This window comes from Cydia amplana, chromosome 10 (genome assembly GCF_948474715.1).
Source record: "Cydia amplana chromosome 10, ilCydAmpl1.1, whole genome shotgun sequence".
In the NCBI taxonomy this organism is placed as follows: Eukaryota; Metazoa; Arthropoda; class Insecta; order Lepidoptera; family Tortricidae; genus Cydia; species Cydia amplana.
The window spans coordinates 15,735,461-15,756,749 of NC_086078.1; the positions used below are offsets into that span (position 1 = coordinate 15,735,461).

The window sequence follows — 21,289 nt, forward strand, 5'->3', positions numbered from 1 at the left end:
CGTGTTCCAAAAATAAGTAACACGGTAAAATGGGCCAATACGAAAAGCGACAGCTTATTAGTTACGTTCGACTGTTATGCTTCGCCATTACACTCAAAATAAAATTCACTAATAAACAATTAGAACGAAACCTGTCCTTTTATTTCCAAATCTCCAGCACAGAAGATACTGCACAGCCGCCTCTGTATCACGGGCGCAATGGCGTCCGCAAGCTCGCTCGGCTCCGGCTGCAGGACACTGTAACATTAATTTTCATATGCGTAGCTCATGTTTCCATAGTATGCACTATTTGTGATCTATCACGGCATTACGAGCAATAATTTGTCGCAATTTTATTAATTACTAAACGTTACAGGGTAAAGATTACATAATCCTATGCATTGGCAAATCAGCAGGATCAATTTCTAACGGTGCATTGTATTTTCATGAAAAAAAAATATTTTTTGAGGGTAGATGCACAAGTGAGCAATGAAATAATATCACGTCGCGACAGCCAATATTTGATTTTAATTAACAATATGGATTTCACATCAAAATAACTTAAGATCACTTAGATTTAAATGGATTTTAAAAATTAATTGTATTTTCATGAAAAATCAATTATTGAGGGTAGATTCACAAGTGAGCGATGAAATAATATCACGTCGTGATAGCCAATACTTGGTTTTAATTAACCGTATGGATTTCAAATCAAAATAACTCAAGATCGCTTCGATTTAAATGGATTACAAAAATTAATTATAAAGAATCGTGGCGATACCAGAGATGACGTCACGTCACGACCACTCTGTTCGATAGCCCCAATCATAATTCACCATTTCACAATAATTCTCACCAAATAACAATGAATAACACTCACCATTCAATCAAGGTTAGACACGTGAGCTTACCTTACCACGTGTCCAGATTATGGAATGTAGGTCACTAGAAATACAAACCGGAAATACACCTGCGCTCCCACGTGGCTGTGTAAGCAATACATGAAACTCCGCATCTATCCCACTTCTGATGTCGGCGACGGATGGTCCCGATGGCGGTGGGCGCGTGGGGGTAGTACCTAGATGTATTACTTCACAGCCAAAATAGTAGGTATGCTACCAACGCATGAAATAAATATTCGGACTCATTAACCATACTAGTGCCTACTATATTTCAGTACTAAATGATGAAAAGAACTAATTGCTATTAGAATGTTGACTGGTTAAATTGCAAATAAAAAGATCACATGAAATCGTTCAAATCTTTATTTCAGTCAAACTAAACCGGTTCCAACCCTACACCTCTGACCCGAGAAGATTTAACCCGGCAACAAACTCGGCGGGACACATCTTTTCAAAACAACACATAGTTTCTTTATTTTACAAAAGTAAGCTTCTAATGGCACATAAGAAATCAAAATAACACTTGGAATAAAACACTTAGCTAAACGGTTAAACAACGTGAGAATCTATAAGCTTTCAGAATAACCCTTAGGTGTAAGCCTTCAGGAACGTAGCGAATTAGGCACGAGCTTGGCTAACGTCCGATCTCTAGCGCGGTCCGATCAAGAAGAAGGAAGCCAGTTCCAGCGGCGGAGCCAACCGCTCCCGCCTCCAATTCAAGTTGGTAAACCTGCCTGACCAGTCTACCAACATAACGACAAAAATGCCTGCCCGTGCCTACGTTCACTCAAGATAGGTACACATCTTGACGTTCCAAAGCCTTCTACCTGTCATTTTAGTTCAACAATACGCCAAACATTGCTAATCGATTTTATACAGGCGTCTAACTATGAACTGTAATGCTGCAATACGTCTTTCTGGTGTCTCGCTCCGACATATATATAAATAAATAAGCAAGAATTGCTCGTTTAAAGGTATTAGATTAGATTTACTATATTTTTCCTCAAAATCTCTCAGATACATATTGTTACTTAATAACTTTAGATAGTTATCACAGTAGGAGTTAGATTTGTCAATAACAAACAGTATTTTTCAAAATAATTTTGAATACCGTAAAATGGGGTTATTTTGGAGCCGTAAAAAAATAGCCTCTATTTGGAGGTCGGTACAGTATATTTTTATACGTGATTAAATCCCGTATAAGTTAGCTAATAATCGTGTGAAATCGTTAAAAGAAAACAAAGAATATTAAAATTTATATATCAGTTTGTCATAAAGGTCACTTACTTAAATCACTACATACATAGTATAAAACAACGTCGCTTCCCGCTGTCTGTCTGTCTGTCTGTATGTATGCTTAGATGTTTAAAACTACGCAAGGGATTTTGATGCGTTTTTTTTAAATATATAGAGTGATTCAAGAGGAAGGTTTATGTATAATTTGTTAACCCGTGGAATTATAAAAGCTCATCTTGTTCCAGAAACGAAGAGACTGAAGAGCCGCCGTTCGGCGTGTGGCCACACCGCATGAGCGCCATGTTAGCTTGCCTGAGCTGCACCGTCGGCATATTCAACATCTCCCGCTTCGCAATATTCAGCGTTCACTTTGGAGCCAACTTCATCATACAGTTTCTGATACTGTCACTTTTGATCGGTAAGAAACTAAAGAGCCGTTGTTCGGCGTGTGGCCACACCGCATGAGCGCCATGTCAGCTTGCCTGAGCTGCACCGTCGGCATATTCAATATCTCCCGCTTCGCCATATTCAGCGTTCACTTTGGAGCTAACTTCATTATACAGTTTCTGATACTGTCACTTTTGATCGGTAAGTAACTAAAGAGCCGCCGTTCGGCGTGTGGCCACACCGCATGAGCGCCATGTTAGCATGTCTGAGCTGCACCGTCGGCATATTCAATATCTCCCGCTTCGCCATATTCAGCGTTCACTTTGGAGCCAACTTCATACAGTTTCTGATACTGTCACTTTTGATCGGTAAGTAATGATTGGTAAGTAACTAAAGAGCTGCTGTTTACGTGTTAGCATGTGTGAGCTGCACTGTGGGAATATTCAATATCTCCCACCAATATACTTACTTGGCCATCGCACGGCTGCATAATGACAAAAGGATCATCGTCACCTATTAAAAATAATTCTAATTGAACATAACGCTAGCGCTAATTGCAGTTTGAGCATTACACAATACATATTTACGTGTACGGTACGAGTAAAGCATTATGTGCGATTGCCAAGTCATTATATGTATTACAAATTAAAGATATCTTATTGATACGGTTTTAACACCCCCTGGCACTGATTAAAATAACCGACTTGGTTTCACATTACATCTTAAAACTTTTTTCTAGTAAAAGCGTTGCGAGACTTGCACCTTTTTACATGTAATGTTTTTGATGGGATCTCATCTCTTTTTGTAGGCAGTCCTTCTTTTCGGGTACTCATACCCATACTATGTATACACATATCATAACTAAACATATCTTCATTCATACTCACATCGTACATCGTAGTGTACCTTTACTTTACCTACTATTTGTAGGAACTGCAACAGTAACTTTGTAATATCATATATTTATATGGGATTACAAACTTACTTATGCAGTTCTTAGATCTTTAAAACGTGACTGATATTGCAATATTTTTAGGTTTTCCCTTAATGTGGCCATTAAACCCTAACTCTGTACCAAATTTCAGCTCTCTGAGTTTATGGGAAGTACTAGTTCTATTCTGATGATCATGAGTGAGTGAGTGAGTGTCATAAATGCGAAACTTTGCTTTCGCTTAACTTCGGAACTAAATGACCTACAGACTTGAAATTTTGGATTTTAAGTATGTGATTATAGCTCACTGGATGACGAAAATTTCTGCGTTCTGGTCTTATCCAGAGGTTCTCAAATAGGGGCCTGAAAATGCGGCGAAATTGTTCCAGTAAAGGATGGTACGGCAGTGTTTGCTTCGCGCTCGACTTGGCGGGGGCACTGCCGTGCCCCCAGATATATCGTCCACTTCGGCGCTAACTTCATCATACAGTTGCTAATACTGCCACTTTTGGTCGGTAAAGTAATAAAAGAGCCGCGGTTCGAGGGGTCATCAGGAGCCAAATAAAAACAATTTTTTTTGTCGGTATTGGTTGTCATTGTTGATATATTGTATTAAGTATATTGATTTTATTTCAGTTCGTAGTTTATATTTATATAGTAACTAAACTTTTCCCCCTTTACCTTAATTCAGTGTTTTTGATGATGCGACCCTTGGAAAGCGAATCTGTTCTCGTTCCCCTTTTTAGGGTTCCGTAGCCAAATGGCAAAAAACGGAACCCTTATAGATTCGTCATGTCTGTCTGTCTGTCTGTCCGTCTGTCTGTGTATGTCACAGTCACTTTTCTCCGAAACTATAAGAACTATACTGTTGAAACTTGGTAAGTAGATGTATTCTGTGAACCGCATTAAGATTTTCACACAAAAATAGAAAAAAAAAAACAATAAATTTTTGGGGTTCCCTATACTTAGAACTGAAACTCAATTTTTTTTTTTCAATAAACCTACACGTGTGGGGTATCTATGGATAGGTCTTCAAAAATGATATTGAGGTTTCTAATATCATTTTTTTCTAAACTGAATAGTTTGCGCGAGAGACACTTCCAAAGTGGTAAAATGTGTGTCCCCCCCCCCCTGTAACTTCTAAAATAACAGAATGATAAAACTAAAAAAAATATATGATGTACATTACCGTGTAAACTTCCACCGAAAATTGGTTTGAACGAGATCTAGTAAGTAGTTTTTTTTAATACGTCATAAATCGCCTAAATACGGAACCCTTCATGGGCGAGTCCGACTCGCACTTGGCCGCTTTTTAACTAAGGCTTTAGGGGCCACCACGACCCTCTTACAGAGGCTTTGTTACCCAGGGGTCCGAAAAACTTTATTTATTTAATAGCCTCTAAATTTTCAGGTATACCACTATTCACTCTCCACCTCTGCCTCGGCCAAGTCCTGGAGTCAGGCCCCGTGGACATGTGGAAGATATCACCCATATTCCAAGGAGTCGGGGTGTCCATGCTCATAATGCAGACAGTCACGGGCGTATACAGTATTATAGGATTGTCCTGGATTTTCGTGTACTTCAGGGACTCATTTATAACGTCGAATGACAAATACAAGTGGGCGTTGCCGCACGAGTTTAATTTTGAAGGTGAGTTGACATATTTCTTTGTAAAGTAAAAAAAAACCGGCCAAGTGCGAGTCGGACTCGCGCACGGAGGGTTCCGCACCATCAACAAAAAATAGAGCAAAACAAGCAAAAAAACGGTCACCCATCCAAGTACTGACCCCGCCCGACGTTGCTTAACTTCGGTCAAAAATCACGTTTGTTGTATGGGAGCCCCACTTAAATCTTTGTTTTATTCTGTTTTTAGTATTTGTTGTTATAGCGGCAACAGAAATACATCATCTGTGAAAATTTCAACTGTCTAGCTATCACGGTTCGTGAGATACAGACGGACGGACGGACGGACGGACAGCGGAGTCTTAGTAATAGGGTCCCGTTTTTACCCTTTGGGTACGGAACCCTAAAAAAAGCTAAAAGATGTCGATGTTTTCTATGGAACGACTGTTTTTAAGGGTCCGTACCTAAAGGGTAAAAACGGGACCTTATTACTAAGACTCCTTTGTCCGTCTGTCTGTCACCAGGCTGCATCTCATGAACCGTGACAGCTAGACAGTTGAAAATGTCACAGATGATGTATTTCTGTTGCCGCTATAACAACAAATACTAAAAAGTACGGAACCCTCGGTGGGCGAGTCCGACTCGCAATTTGGCCTCTCCGATATATCTGACAGTGACTACTAATATTAATAATACCACGGCATTGCTCTCATCTCATTGTTTTCTTAATGTTTCCAATTTTTAACCTTTTGGACGCCAATGACCGATATATCCGCACCGTAGGTTCAACGCCAAAGACCGATAATCGGTCACAGACCACAGAGCAACATAGACCTACGTGCATATGCATAAAGTTCAATAGGGATGATGACACTAGTTGAATTTTATAACAAAATCTAGTAAAATAGATAGCAAACGAGCAATTTATCACAATAATGTGGATATTAAAATAAAATATTGAAAAATTACAAAAATACAGGACCTTTCAAAAGGAAGAGGAGGAAGTTTCAAAATTTAAGTTTTTTTTAACTTCCAAAAACGATAAAAGTAAGGGTACCATTCGATTCTTTACATTTCATGCAATAAAATATTGTATAGCAACTATATACATAAACGCAATATTTCACCGACAGAAACGCAATTTTCTTGTTTTGTCCATACTACAACGTGGGCGATGACGTCACGGCCCTTGGCCGTTTTGTATAGGGCGTTTCGCGAGTGAAGTGCGACTGTCGGCCTTTGACTACAATTTCTGACTTTTGTGTTACTTTAATGCAACGGGTCCCATATAGACATTTGATCCTAAAAACAAACCCGATCGATTGATACCATAAAAAAAAATTAGTCATGTAGCCTATTTAAGTTTCGACAATCGGTGACGTGGCGTCAGCGTGACAGCTTTTGTGTTTGACACGGCGTCGAAAAGGTTAAGGCTTCTGCCTAACGTTGGCTGAAACAGGAAACATTCGAAGGTCGGCCAGGCGGCAGTCAATTTCACTCAATTGATTTTTTTCTAGTGCATTCAATTTACGTAGGTCGTAGACAATGATAGTCAACATGACTATTAGTCATTCTAATTCTATTATGTACTATAGAAAGATGCATTCATTCTTCTTTTACGAACTTTTATTAACTTGCTATTTTTGGTCAATTTTTTCAAGCTAAATTAGACCCACTTCCCATTAACTTCACAGACATATATGTAAGTTGGGTGACAATGCGATATTATGGTACCATCGAAATGATCTAATGATAGACACCTAATTGTGTTTGATTTTGCTAGAATTGCCTCGATCAGTATTAGTTGCCTGTTGATGAAAATAACATTTGTTATAATGATTTAGAAATTGCTTGCTATCGAAATCGTTAGCACTGGTACGTTTTTGCCCCCTAAAAACACCCTCTGCCCTAGTAGCACGGTCGCATTTTTATCGTTTGTCACCATGCCTGTCACGTTCTAACAAGTATGTAAGTGCGAAAGTGACAGGCATAGTGATAGTCGATAAAAATGGAACCGTGCTGAGCCCGCTGCTCACGTGTCCCATGGGCTGCCCGTGTATGTATCGCCCACACTGTTAACTGTTCATATATGGACCTTATGCCTTTTGTAATAAAGTCCACCGATGGACAGTCACTAAAAACCAGGGTTCGAAATTATCCAGATAATTAGTATAGTCTTTGATAATCATCACGACAATTATCTGGTAATTATCCCAGGTATGGGTGGTGCTATATTTATGTTCTTCGAATTCTTTGACAGTAAAAAATAATGATTGGGGCCTTTACGGCCTCACGATAATTATCAAGATAACTACCATTGATAATATCGTGATATCCTTTCGAACCCTGCTAAAAACAACCTTCTTTCAGATTCGGGAGGTAAAAACGCAAGCTTCAAAATCCAAGACACGCTACCGCAATACTTTCACGGAGAGGTTTTACAAAAGAACCAAGGGTCTAGCGGTCTTGGGACGATAAAGTTCCAAGTGGCGTTTAATCTGGCTGTCGTGTGGATGATCGTATTTGTGGCGCTTAGCAAAGGGCTGCGGTCTTATGGCAAGGTAACGGCCTACAAAGGCTACAAACAAGGCTCGGAAACCGGTTAAATTTCCAAACCGTTATCATGTAATTAGCGTAAAACTTTTTAATTTCGGTTTTGTTCGTAAAACAGTTATTCTTAAACTGGTTTTCATGTCAGATTAACCGGTTTCGAACAGTAAAACCGGTTTTTTTTCTATGTCGGTGTCCATGGTATAATAATATACTCCGCCTGGTACTCTCTTCCGAGATTCGCGAATGACCTAACTGTCACTTGCCTACGTCATCATGCTGTTTACAGGTTCTCAAACTTTAAAATGTGGGAGAATTTTAACCAACGGTGAAAATTATTTTAACGGCATTAATTTTAAGTTATTCATGTAGAAACATAGTAAAATAAAACAAATCTATACTGCCCTTTTCACTCCTACTCTTACAGTTCCGAATAGAACAGCCAACCATTTTCGTAACAAAACATTAATTACCAAGCTTACGACGTGAAAAGTTTGGAAAACACTGCGACTGCTGACACTGAGCGAGAAGGAAATAACAATTAACACGCGTTCGACAAGGATGACGGTCAGGGACAACATGGCGGATTGTCAAATGTGACAGCGCTATCCTGTGTTGCCAGTAGTGTAAACAGAATTACCCGAACGTCTGAAATTTATTTCGTGAATCGGAAGATATTGCTAACGAATAATTAAAAATGACGTGTTATTGTAAAATTTAAGATAAAATACATATAAATGAAAATTATAAAATTATAAAGAAATATTTTAACTTATTAACCATAGATATAATGTACCCATGTAACATGTTATGTTGAAATAAAGTGGCAATGTTATTGTGACGTAGGCAAGTGACACTCTGGGAAGAGAAGACCATGTTTTATTAGACCATGTCGGTGTCTTTGTTTCCGCGGCACACCACCCGGACGGGCCGGCCGGCCGTCTCGTCGCTCGTCGAATAAACCGGTTTATTTATGTTACAATAAAGTTCTTAAAACGTTTGCGTTCTTATGAAAGTTCGAAGTAAAATCGAAATAAACCGGTATTTACCGCTATTTATAAAACCGGTTCCGAGCCTTGTTAACGGAAATGTGAAAGAAGAAGAATGCAAAACAAACAAATATAAATGTGAGACTGAAATGGTCTCCACTCAGCAATGCAGTTGGCACGATTCAGCGGTTTCAACGGCGCTGGTTTTCTGACGAGCCAGTTATCCATATCCCCGTATGTCTGACACATCTGTGCCTAAGCACTAACCATTTGTTTTTTGTTTTATACTAGTACTAGCGACCCGCCCCGGCTTCGCACGGGTTAACAAATTATACAAAAACCTTCCTCTTGAATCACTCTATCTATTAAAAAAAACCGCATCAAAATCCGTTGCGTAGTTTTAAGGGTTATTCCCACTAGTTACCACCAAGTTGTTACCAGTGGTAACTACTGGGAATTTTTTTCCCACCTGTTACCACTGGTAACTACTGGGAAAAATAATTCCCAGTAGTTACCACTAACTCGGTTTGGTGGTAACTACTGGGAATAAAAATTCCCAGTAGTTACCACTAAAATTTTGTTAGAGTTAAATACTAATAAAAACAGTATAAAATAGTATAGTATAAATATAGAGTGATTTTGAATTACCTAATAAAATCACTTGAAAAATAATCTAAATGGATTATTAAATTTTTCCTTACATATTTTATAGTTTTTGTACTAGTACCGGTTAAGCTGTTTCAATATTTTTGGGCGCTTTAAAGGCAGTTTACGTAAACACTAATCGACTTAATAATTATTTATTCAATCACTCTATATTTATATTATACTATTTATACTGTTTTCATTAGTATTTAACTCTAACAAATATTTTGGTGGTAACTACTGGGAATTTTTATTCCCAGTAGTTACCAGTGGTAAAAGGTGGGAAAAAAAATCCCAATAGTTACCACTGGTAACAACTTGGTGGTAACTAGTGGGAATAACCCAGTTTTAAAGATCTAAGCATACAGACAGACAACGGGAAGTGACTTTGTTTTATACTATGTAGTGATTTCTATTGCAGGCAGTGTACATGTTAATATTCCTACCGATGTGCGGCACGCTGGTGCTCTGCACGAAGCTACTGACGCTCATACCCTACGACTCTGTTACCAATATCTTCTCGGAGACCGACTGGAGTGAATTTTTCAAAAACGGCCATGTAAGTACATCGTTAGATCGAGTGAAGCGAGGTCTTAAAGTCCACTAGAAGTGGTGCAACTGTTTTTTAACCGACGAAAAAAACGGAGGAGGTTCTCAAGTCGACGCGTATATTTTTTTTTATGTATGACCACGCATAACTTTTTACAGAGTAGTTCGATTTTGATAATTCTTTTTTTATTGGAAAGGGTATCCCCGAAGTTGGTCCCATATAAATTTGGAAAAAAAAATCCAACTTTAAGGGTAGGAAAATAGGGGATGATTGATTTTTCACTCACCGATTGTAACGTATGACCACGCATAATTTTTTACAGAGTAGTCCGATTTTTTTTCATTCATGTGTCGCGCTCTTAACAATGCGTTAAAACTAAAAAGGGAAAAATAAAAACTTTTTACAAAAAAAATAAAACCGACTTCAAAAAGGATGAAATAAAATATTATCCTTTTTGTAATCTATGCGTTACCAACTGATATGTTTGAAGTCGGTGCCAAGCCAAGTAGTAACAGTACCAGTCAAAAATAATCAGCTTTATGGCTATATAACCATTTTGACTGGTATTGTTACTACTTGGCTTGGCACCGACTTCAAACATATCAGTTGGTAACGCATAGACTACAAAAAGGATAATATTTTATTTCATCCTTTTTGAAGTCGGTTTTTAGATAATATATTCAGTATTCTTGGTTCAATTCTCATGAAATTTTACAGGAACATAGGTCAGAAAAATACAAATCCTGCTTTCAGGATTGACAGATTGATCAACGTCAGCCGGCGCGCCCCGGCGCTTTACTATGAAACTTTCGATACAATATAATTTCGCTACTCTTTAACGATGACCAAAGTTTGGTGCAACCGACCCTTAGTCTATTCTATTATTTCTGTTCATTGTCTGACTAAATAGTTCATGGGTGTGACATAACTGTTATACATACAATTACTCGTAGTAAACTATAGTTTCAATACATTTTATTTTCTACCTTAACATCATATTCATTAAGTCTATAATAGCTACTTTTAGCGGTATTTTAAAACAAGGCTTTATTTAGACTCTAAATGAAACAAAGCCTTGTTTTAAAATACCTAAATTCTAGAGTATTGAAGAATTATGGTAATTGAACATTAGCATCGCTGGGCCTTGTATGTACATTTGTGACATAATAGAAATATGTATTTTGTATGGTCTAGTTTATAATAGATGTGTATTATTGTCAAGGAAACGAAACAGATGGATTTTTACTTTCTTTGAACAATACTGTAATTGTTGTTAAATAGTCTCCATTGTTTTAGTCTCTATGTAATATCCAATATGGTAGTAGTTATTTACATTGAATAACAAACATTATACCCCTTTCCGTTATAATTATTTATCGAGTTACATATCGTTTTTTTTTTCAATGTTCCGCGAAATCATTTGCTCCCTAGCGACCCTAGCAGAGATCTTTAAAACAGCCGCTATCGATTCCCACTTATAGATTTCGCCACATATATGTAGAAGCGGTGGTGACCGAGTGGATATGACGCCCGACTTTCAATCCGGAGGTCGCGGGTTCAAATCCTGGCTCGTACCAATGAGTTTTTCGGAACTTATGTACGAAATATCATTTGATATTTACCACTAGCTTTTCGGTGAAGGAAAACATCGTGAGGAAACCTGCATACATCTGCGAAGAAATTCAAAGGTGTATGTGAAGTCCCCAATCCGCATTGGGCTAGCGTGGGGACTATAGCCCGAGCCCTCTCGCGCATGAGAGGAGGCCTGTGCCCAGCAGTGGGACGTATAAAGGCTGAATTATTATTATTTATATGTAGATACCTATATCCTTTTTTCAACAGAGTTGGACCGCAGCCGCCCAAGAAACCTTCCTAACCTGGGGCCTCCTCGGCGCGTGCGTGATGCAGCTAACCTCCCACAAGAACGCCAAGACCAAAAGCAGCAAAGTGCTGCAGAAGGAGAGCGCGTGTATAGTGGCCTTTACATTCGCTGTGCTGCTACTAGCTTCGTTCCTGGCTAATACGTGCGTGCAGATACTGAAGAACTATGGATACGCGTATATACCGGGGAGCTATGGTGAGTTTACTGTGGACTTTAGGAAACGTGAGTGACCCTATGGGAACGTGAGTGACCATATGGGAACGTGAGTGACCATGTGGGAACGTGAGTGACCATGTGGGAACGTGAGTGACCATATGGTAACGCGAGTGACCATGTGGTAACGTGAGTGACCATATTGTAACGTGAGTGACCATATGGTAACGTGAGTGACCCACGCCGTCCGTGCACCCGCGCCAGCTAGCGGACGCCCTACAAACAACACTGGACTGATTGTCGCAATTTTAACAATGACAGACCAAAAATTTGCTTTCTAAATGTATAAAAGTAAATTGTCAATTTTGGCGTTATGTTCTAAAATTATAAGAGTCAGAATAATTCATGTTTTAAAAGAAACCTTTGCTTACGATTGCTTGGAATATTTATTTCCGAACGATTTGTCATTTCCAAAGAGAGTATTTAGCAAAGAGTAGTATAATCACGGCTATTAGTCTTTAATCAATCACTAACTCTTTGGAGAGTACGTATAAATACACGCCATTTTTGCTGTCATGTCAATGCATACAATACAACAAATACACTAACAATATTCTCAATAATTTTACGACATTAGGAGAGTCTAGTAAAGTATTTTTCCAACAAACTGATAAAGTCGGAATTGACATTGACTCATATTCACTTCATATCATAAGTACATAATAACTTTTCCGAAAAATCATTAATTTGTGAAACAAATCATCATGGCTTAACAGAATAACTAGTATGAACAGTTTTTGTCCCGACATTTGGTAACAAAAAGGGCCACCCTACACAAGCGTCACCCGAGCGTTCGCGTCTAGGCAACTCTATGGCTGCTGCTCGACGCAGCGTTGGCGCAACTGCACAGCGACGCCATTTTCTATAGTGCTGACTAGACGTGTGCTGACTAGACGTGCGCTGACGCTCAAAAGACGCCTGGGGTCTCTGAGACTATAAACGTCTGCCTTTGTTTCAGAAACCGTAGAGTCCACCCAATTCCTCTGGCCCACATCCGAGCCCCTGCCCGGCAAGGTCGTATCCTTACCCGTCCGCAACCGTGGTCACTACGCCAGTCTTGTCGGAGTTACTGTATGGAAGACTGATAACACAGCGAAGCTGACGCTTAGCGGTTGGCAGCCGCTGCAGTTAGCCACGCAAATTGTACCTGCTACTCTTGCTGTCTTACCTGCGAATGTGGTAAGTCTTTAACAAACATATATATATATATATATATGCCGTTGGTAAGGTCCCGTCAGCAACCGTAACTATGTCAGTCTAGTCGGAGTTACTGTATGGAAAACGGACAACACAGCGAAGCTGACGCTCAGCGGTTGGCAGCCTCTGCAGTTGGCCACGCAAATTGTACCTGCTACTCTTGCGGTCTTACCTGCAAATGTGGTAAGTCTTTAACAAACATATGTATTTGTAAAATCTTTGGTAAGGTCCCGTCAGCAACCGTAACTATGTCAGTCTAGTTGGAGTTACTGTATGGAAGACTGATAACACAGCGAAGCTGACGCTTAGCAGTTGGCAGCCGCTGCAGTTAGCCACGCAAATTGTACCTGCGACTTTAGCTGTCTTACCGGCGAATGTGGTAAGTCTTTAACAAACATATATAAACGCCGTTGGTAAGGTCCCGTCAGCAACCGTAACTATGTCAGTCTAGTTGGAGTTACTGTATGGAAGACGGACAACACAGCAAAGCTGACGCTTAGCGGTTGGCAGCCGCTGCAGTTAGCCACGCAAATTGTACCTGCTACTCTTGCTGTCTTACCGGCGAATGTGGTAAGTCTTTAACAAACATATTTGTAAAATCTTTGGTAAGGTCCCGTCAGCCAGCGCAACTATGTCAGTCTTGTATGAAAGATAATACAGCAAAGCTGACGCTCAGTGTTTGGCAGCCATTGCAGTAAGCCACACAAATTTTAAGTAGGTACGTGGTAACCTTTAAAAAATGCTAATAATTATTCCATAGAAAAAATACAATTTTCCGCTACAAATTTATGTGAGTACCTACAATAAAAAAAGCCCGCATTGAATGAAAATAAACAGGCCATTAACCGATAAGATAAACTGGATTAGAAGGCGCTTTCGCTAACCCTCAATGCAATAGCGGCTGATTTCTTTATGTCGCTATACAGGCTAATAGTGTTATTAATGATTTAGTGACTCACGTCCGGAATAGGAAGATAATACCTTTTCCTAGACAGAAGGAAACATTCCTTTCCTTTGTATGTTTCTTCAGGAAATTGACAATACCTTATAATTATAGTAAAGTCAGCAGCAGAAGTTGTTAAATGGGCGAGGTGTTCAAAATTACCTTGACGCGCTCTTAGTGCCAGTTGCACCATCCGCACTTAACAGACTGATCAACGTCACCCGGCGCGCCGCGGCGGTTTACTATGACACTTTCCATACAATAAAATTTAGCGAACTCTTTAACGATGACAAACAGTTTGGTGCAACCGACCCTTATTCCCTTAACAATAAAGTCGTGTCAAGATCATTTTGAACACCTCGCCTCGTATAAAAATCGCTTGTAACACTTATAGCGGTTTAGTTTTGTGTATAAGTATAAGGATGTAATGTAAAACACGTACGTTTGTATCGTCATTGTAAGTAGTGGGTGTGTCATTAATCAGTGCTTATTTCGTGCGAAAATGACGTAGACTGATGACGTCTTTGTACACGAGGTATAAATAATGATAAGCTGTTATTATAGCGGAATGTATTAGATTACCTGTATTGTTTACTTTACTTTACTTTAATTAAGGATTGTACTCGTATTGTTTTGGCATCTTTTAACACAGCTGATTAAAACTCTTTGTTAAATTCCAGTTATCTTATGAATTATATTTCCGTAGTTTTTTCGAGTCATTACTATTTTACTTAATTCATAATGAATGAGTTATTATCAAAAATGCGACTTTGTAAATACGTAATCTTTTACTAAGTTCTGGCTATTCCAATGCAAAAACTAGTTTATCTTTTAATACATTAAATGTGATGCGCAATCCAAATAAACAAAAATAAAAACTACATACTTGACTCATCACTTCGTGTTTTTATCAGTACAGTCACCTGCAATAATATGATACTCTGAAGGCCGCAAAAATATGTGACACGCTCTTATGGCTCTATATATCTATGGTTTATATCGTGTCAGATATTTTTGCGGTCTACGTTGTGTAACATATAATTGCAGGTGACTGTACTAAAAAAGAAGTACAAAATACAAAACACTACTGGCTTACAATATTATTTTTACGGCAAGTTTATAGTTTCAAATATTTTATGCGGCGTTCAGTAAGACTTGCATCTTTTAGTCTTGAACAATGCAAAATAACTCAAACTGTATTCCTAACAATATGTCGTAATTCTCTAAAACAAATACCAATATGTATGTAACTTTTAGCTCAATTAAATACAGAGCAATATGGCACTAAAACAACTATGTATATCGTACTGTACATAACTCGTGATACAAAACGTACAATGTAAAATATTTACATTGGCATTTCAAAAAACAACTTATTAATTTCATCCATATATTCACGGAATCATAAAAGTAGTAATATCATATGACTTTAATATGATCTTAGTTCATTTCTCTTTCGGCTAACAGTTAAATGCATTCTCCACGGCCCGTCGCCTTTGCAATACAAATATGTAGGAATAATGTAGACCTGTTTATGCAATGTACTTACGTATTAAGCATGCGATTTATAGAGTCATATGCTTGTAAAATCCGCGGCGAATTCTAATTCTAAATACTTGACAATATTTTGCTCTTTGAGGCCGAAAACCGAAAACACATGTAATATTTTATGTGCCTAAAATTTGCAAATTGGAATAGTTGTTCACATTATAAACAAAATCAAAGGGATTAGGGATTTTATAACGACCTATGGAGTTATAGCTTTATTATCACAATCCATAACTCCCGCGGCAACAATACAGGCCTTTTTCGAGCAAGTGTGATGAAAAACATACCTATGTCGGGTTTGTAACCCTACTTACGGAGATTTAAACGGCGTTATTCATAAACGGCTGCTAACTTGATCAGTTGACGATCGTCGTTTGTCTCTATCTCTCGTTATGCCATAGAGAGGGACAAACGACGATCATCAGCTGATTAACTTGGCAGACGTTTATGAATAACGCCGAAAGTGTTTCCAATCTCATCATTAGTCTTACAATGGAAACTGGGTTAATTCTGATGGCAGCTGCCGGTGTTCAATTTGTTTCATACGCGTCGCCGATTTTCGACACGGATTATTTATTTATTTTCGGTTCATTTTCTTATTTACATAACATTATCATAGAAGAAAGAAGTAGAAGATGTATTTATTGCCACAAAAGGTATAATACCTAAAATGATATAGGTAAAAAACTAACAAATTAACCAAAATCGATTTAGGACCTACTTTTGATGACGATGACACACACACATGACACAGAAATACCCCCATGCATACACACATATTTAGTACGTATTACATAAACTGTAAAAATAATTTATCCTTTTTGTCGGGTGAAGAATTGTGATATATTTTAATCTATTTGACATTGGAAATGAAATCGCGCCATTCATATTTAATAAAATAGTTTCCTTTCATGACTGAGCTAGTAAATCAATAAATCGCCTCATTAATTATGTTTGAACAATTGTTTTTAGTCGTAGACACGTGTATAATTATGTTTTATCCATATTATACGTCACTTAGACACAAGTATGGGTGATTCCCACCCGTTCTTTTCCATAGAACATACACTGTAGTGAAGAAACCAATTTCTAAAGAAATCAAAACCTAAACAGTAGAAACTTGACTAGACAGTTCCACAATACATAAAAATCACTTTCATAATTAAATTACACAATGTATACTAAATTAGTATCCGTAAATGGATTCCGAATTTCACGTATTAAAGAATTCAGTCAAACAGTTTTGAATGATTCACGGCTAGTTTCACTAGACTTATATCGACCGGGATATGACCGTGATTACCTAAAGTATTGTTTTCGAGCTCCCGATATTTCGACGCAGTTACATGCATCTTGTTCTCGGGTCCACTTTAATTAAAGTTATTAATCCAGATAAATCCAAAGACGCTTCAGTTTCAAAATGAGCCATAAATACAATATAACGTTGTAGATGTGTGAATTTGAAACTAGGGCCCAAGCCGCCCAAGGGAAGGGAGGTGTTTTTTAATACCACGTCGGTGGCATACATGCATACGGCCCCCTCGGCATAAACGGTCGCCGTAGCCTATGGACGCCTTCAACTCCACAGGTTACATGCGCGTGGCCGACCCTTTAAAACCTGTACACTCTTTGAAGAACAGAACCCCTAATGCCCCTCGAAAAAACCTTGGCAGGGAGCTCATTCCACAGCTGAAGCGTGGAGCGGGAGTTGGGACTTCAGGCAGGGGGGTGTCACTCCGCAGTTTAGGTACATTTGGCCGGCGCGCCCATCCTACAGGCGTATAGCAGTGGGAGTGGGCTGCCGCTCGGCGCGCACGATAGTCGTGTCACGTGGCGCTCGCGCAAAATTGAAAATACACAATGGCTTCGAAACTTACTTCCGCGAGAATCAGACATGCTATCTCCGGATAAAAAATGTATGTTTACATAATCAACGTTTGTAATTCCTACATATTTATCTTAAAAACAATAAATCAGTGGGTATAGGTATAAAAACTTGTCAAGTGATAACCCCGTGCCGACACTCACAGCTCGGTCATAAAACTGCGGCGCGCAAAGGAGATTCACGGTTCGTGCGCGGTTATAAGTTTCAATTTTGCTTGCAGGCGGCGATATAGGTGTATTTTTATACCTAAACCTGACTTTTGTGAAGGAGTGAATTTTCTGTACGGTAGTACTATTAGTTATTTTGTGCTTCGGGAGGGCTTTGCGTTGCGAAAAGTTGTAAATTATAGTATAGGCTTCGCATAAAACGTATCACTATCTCCATTTTATGCTAATGCTAGCAAATATAATGCAACAATGTCGGAATACTTTTTCTCAGAGATCGCTATCAGTAGCTGTTGTAACCATGAGAAAGGCCAACACAATGTGCATCGAAATCTTTCTGTCTTATGCAACTTTGATGCTACACAATAACCTTTTAATAAGTATAATGCAGATCAACTTAATTTAAAAAGTTTTACTAGTAGTACTGGTATTTAGTACTGTTCCGATACTTCCGAATCTTCCGATATATACCGATATCGACGAAAAAAAACTTAATTGAAACAATTGAACTATTTATTAGGTACATGTCAATACATTTTTATGTTAGTCTTGAAAATATTAAACAACTCAATCCCGCCGCATATTTGACGTCTTATATCGGTGTGCCGACGAAAACGTTTCAAAATTACGAAATTTTACAACATGAAAAAATATAAGAAACTTCTTATGTATGGACAACGATATTTTCCATCTCAAAAATTTAACTTTCTTTATTTGTTCTAAAATTTTCTAGAAAGTTTCGAGGCATTTTGCACATCTAATGTATATGAGGAGTGTCTTTTCAAAAGGGTTTATTTTTTCTTAGCGGTACTTCTAGCTCAAGAAAACTTAAGGTCCAATTTAGAAATAGATTCCCAGAAAAAAATAAACCCTTTTGAAAAGACACTCCTCATATGTACTATCCATCCACAGTTGCTAAGTAGGTAATAGATGACCTATTTCGCACGAGGTGATAAGAGGCAGCGTGGCCGAGTGGTCTAAGGCGCTGGTTTTAGGCACCAGTCCGAAAGGGCGTGGGTTCGAATCCCACCGCTGTCAAATATTTTGGGATTTTTAAATTTGTCAAATCTATGATTCAATTTTATTTAGAGAAATATAGTAACCGCGTCAACATTAATGCTTTTATTATGACATCTACTAAAAAAAATACAATAGTACTGATTTCTCACATACTTAGATAAATTAATTTGTTTCGGAGCGCTCACAAAATCAAATAAAATAAATACCTAGGCTAAAAAAAGAATATCATGTTTTTTTTAGGTTTCCATTTATTTTAAAATCAACAAGTCAGAAACAAATTAAAACAAGTTTGATTCATTGTGACGTCACAGAAGTCATACTGTAGCAACAATTTGTTCCATAGCAACAATTTTTTTTGACGTTTCACAAAGAGAAGATTATTAACTACTTATGGGACATATTTTTGAGTAAGTTAGGTATAATGCGGCCATATTTTTACACTTGACTGTATAATTTAGAAGCCTTTCTGGACATCAATTTCAAACGTATTACACGTAGATCGTAAAATACCAAAGAAAACCTGTAAACTTTTTAAACGGCCTTTATTATTTCCAGCTCTCACCAGCCTGGGCGGTCATCTTCTACTTCATCCTCATCATGTTCGGCATAGCGCAACAACTAGCCATATGGCACTGCGTGATAACCGGCATCATGGCTATCAACGCATCGGCTTTAAAAGTCTGGGAGACTACCATCACATTCCTTAGCTGCGTGGTCGGACTTGGCGTTGGACTTGTGTTTACTACCGACGTAAGTTTATAAACTATATTGTATCATGTTCGGCATAGCGCAACAACTAGCCATATGGCTAGGGTTGCCAGATGGTCGGGATTCGGCGGGATTCTCCCGATTTTAAGCATGTGTTCCCGATTCCCGACCAAGTGAAAATTGTCCCGAAAAACAGCTTCACGTTATAAAACAATAATTTCAAGTTTCGAACTGTCGACGAGCGAGCCAGCGACCCACTCCGAGCCCGTCAGCGTGCGCGCCCTGGCGCGCGTGGCGAGATTGGGCAGAGCAGCTGACGTAGTGCCAATAATGTAAAATATCGTTGTTTTTAATACAATTAATTTAATTTGAATAGTTTTTTTCCCGACTTAAGGCCCAAAATCCCGAAAAATTTATATTTTTTCCTGATAATAGCGCCTTTCGATCTGGCAACCCTACATATGGCACTGCGTGATAACCGGCATCATGGCTATCAACGCATCGGCTTTAAAAGTTTGGGAGACCACTATCACATTCCTTAGCTGCGTGGTCGGACTTGGCGTGGGACTTGTGTTTACTACAGACGTAAGTCTAGACATAAATTGAGAATTACGCACAAAATACGGAAAGAAATGGCAAATCACAAATCATTTAATTTCATTAAAAATTGTTCGAGATTCGGAGTCCATTCTGATGTGATTTTGATTATTAAATTGCATTGCACAGATAGTGATTCATTTTTAGGTCACACTTCTTAATTGCTTCTGACGTCACTGTACACCACTAAATCGATAGTCTAATGACGTGAATCAATCTAAAACCTCAAAGTAACGGAAGTAACCAATCATAAAAAATCTCATTAACAAACGACAGAAATCATTAGACTAATTTTACAGTTATGTATTATTTTTTATTGTTTTAACAGCACTGCTATAATTAGTCAACGCGTTATACACAAATGGCAATGACCTTGAATAATATGATCCAATTTAGTAGTTACATAAATCAATTGTAGCGAGAAATAGCAAATTGAGCATAGTGCACTCGCTGTGGTTTTTATGCTCTGTTGGCTGAATGAAATGTCAAGGTCATTTGGTTGCATGCTCTGAAGTTTTTATTATTTATAATAAAACACTAGTAAATGCCTTATTTACAAAAGGTTTTAATTGCGTTTTCCGAGCTTATAAATAAATATTATTAATTATTATATGAAGCTTTACTAAGCTTCATTTCTTTAATATAGAATACATGAAATAAAGCACCAGATAATTATTAGAAAAACATTGATAGCAGTTATTTTTAAGCACAAGTCTTATTTAATAAATTGTATAGAAATATAAAAAGTAGGTGAGTTGACCGTGACGTCACGATGTAATGTTTCGTATAAATTCCATATTAGCAAATCGTTTTGACAGTTCTAAAAAAGAAACTGATTTGACTAGTAGGAAAATACCCTATTATCTAGCATAACTAAACATGCAAAATATTTCACAATCTAATTAGTAGAGCCAAAACAATTGTGTGTATAGAGAGTCACTGTCATGGTAAATTGGTAGAGCCATACGTGCGTGTCATATACAGTAAAACTCGCACTCTGATGGGACCACCGAACCATTGTCATTTCCGTCCACATCTGGCGAATGCACAATTCACGAATCGTTCACGTTGTTTAGTAAGGGTCCTTTTAAGGGGCCCACTGATTAACAGTCCGCCGGACGATATCGCCGTGGCCTGCCTGTCAGTTGTTGGGAACTGTCAACTTTTTGTCCTAACTGACATGCGGACTGTTAATCAGTGGGCCCCTTAAGGACTTAGGCGTTTTTGAGTATTTTTAATTTTCACTATTTTCCTACGAAGCCCCCTAACGGTAAGTATAGCTGGTCAAGCAAATCTTAAAAAAAGACGCGAAATCAAAATTTTCTATGGGACGATATCC

At 38.3% G+C, this 21,289-nt stretch overlaps 1 protein-coding gene and 1 non-coding gene across 2 annotated transcripts in view; both read left to right on the forward strand.

Moving 5' to 3' along the window:
• LOC134651861 (sodium-dependent transporter bedraggled) overlaps window positions 1-21,289 on the forward strand; it is a 35,085-nt gene that overhangs the window by 5,015 nt on the left and 8,781 nt on the right. The window contains exons 3-9 of the mRNA XM_063506982.1: window positions 2,363-2,535; window positions 4,847-5,086; window positions 7,430-7,620; window positions 9,665-9,802; window positions 11,636-11,870; window positions 12,847-13,067; window positions 19,201-19,395. Coding sequence (XP_063363052.1) covers window positions 2,363-2,535; window positions 4,847-5,086; window positions 7,430-7,620; window positions 9,665-9,802; window positions 11,636-11,870; window positions 12,847-13,067; window positions 19,201-19,395 — 1,393 coding nt within the window. The remainder of the gene's footprint in view (window positions 1-2,362; window positions 2,536-4,846; window positions 5,087-7,429; window positions 7,621-9,664; window positions 9,803-11,635; window positions 11,871-12,846; window positions 13,068-19,200; window positions 19,396-21,289) is intronic.
• Trnal-uag (transfer RNA leucine (anticodon UAG)) lies at window positions 18,584-18,663 on the forward strand. The gene has a single exon. It is a non-coding gene; the product is annotated as a tRNA-Leu (tRNA).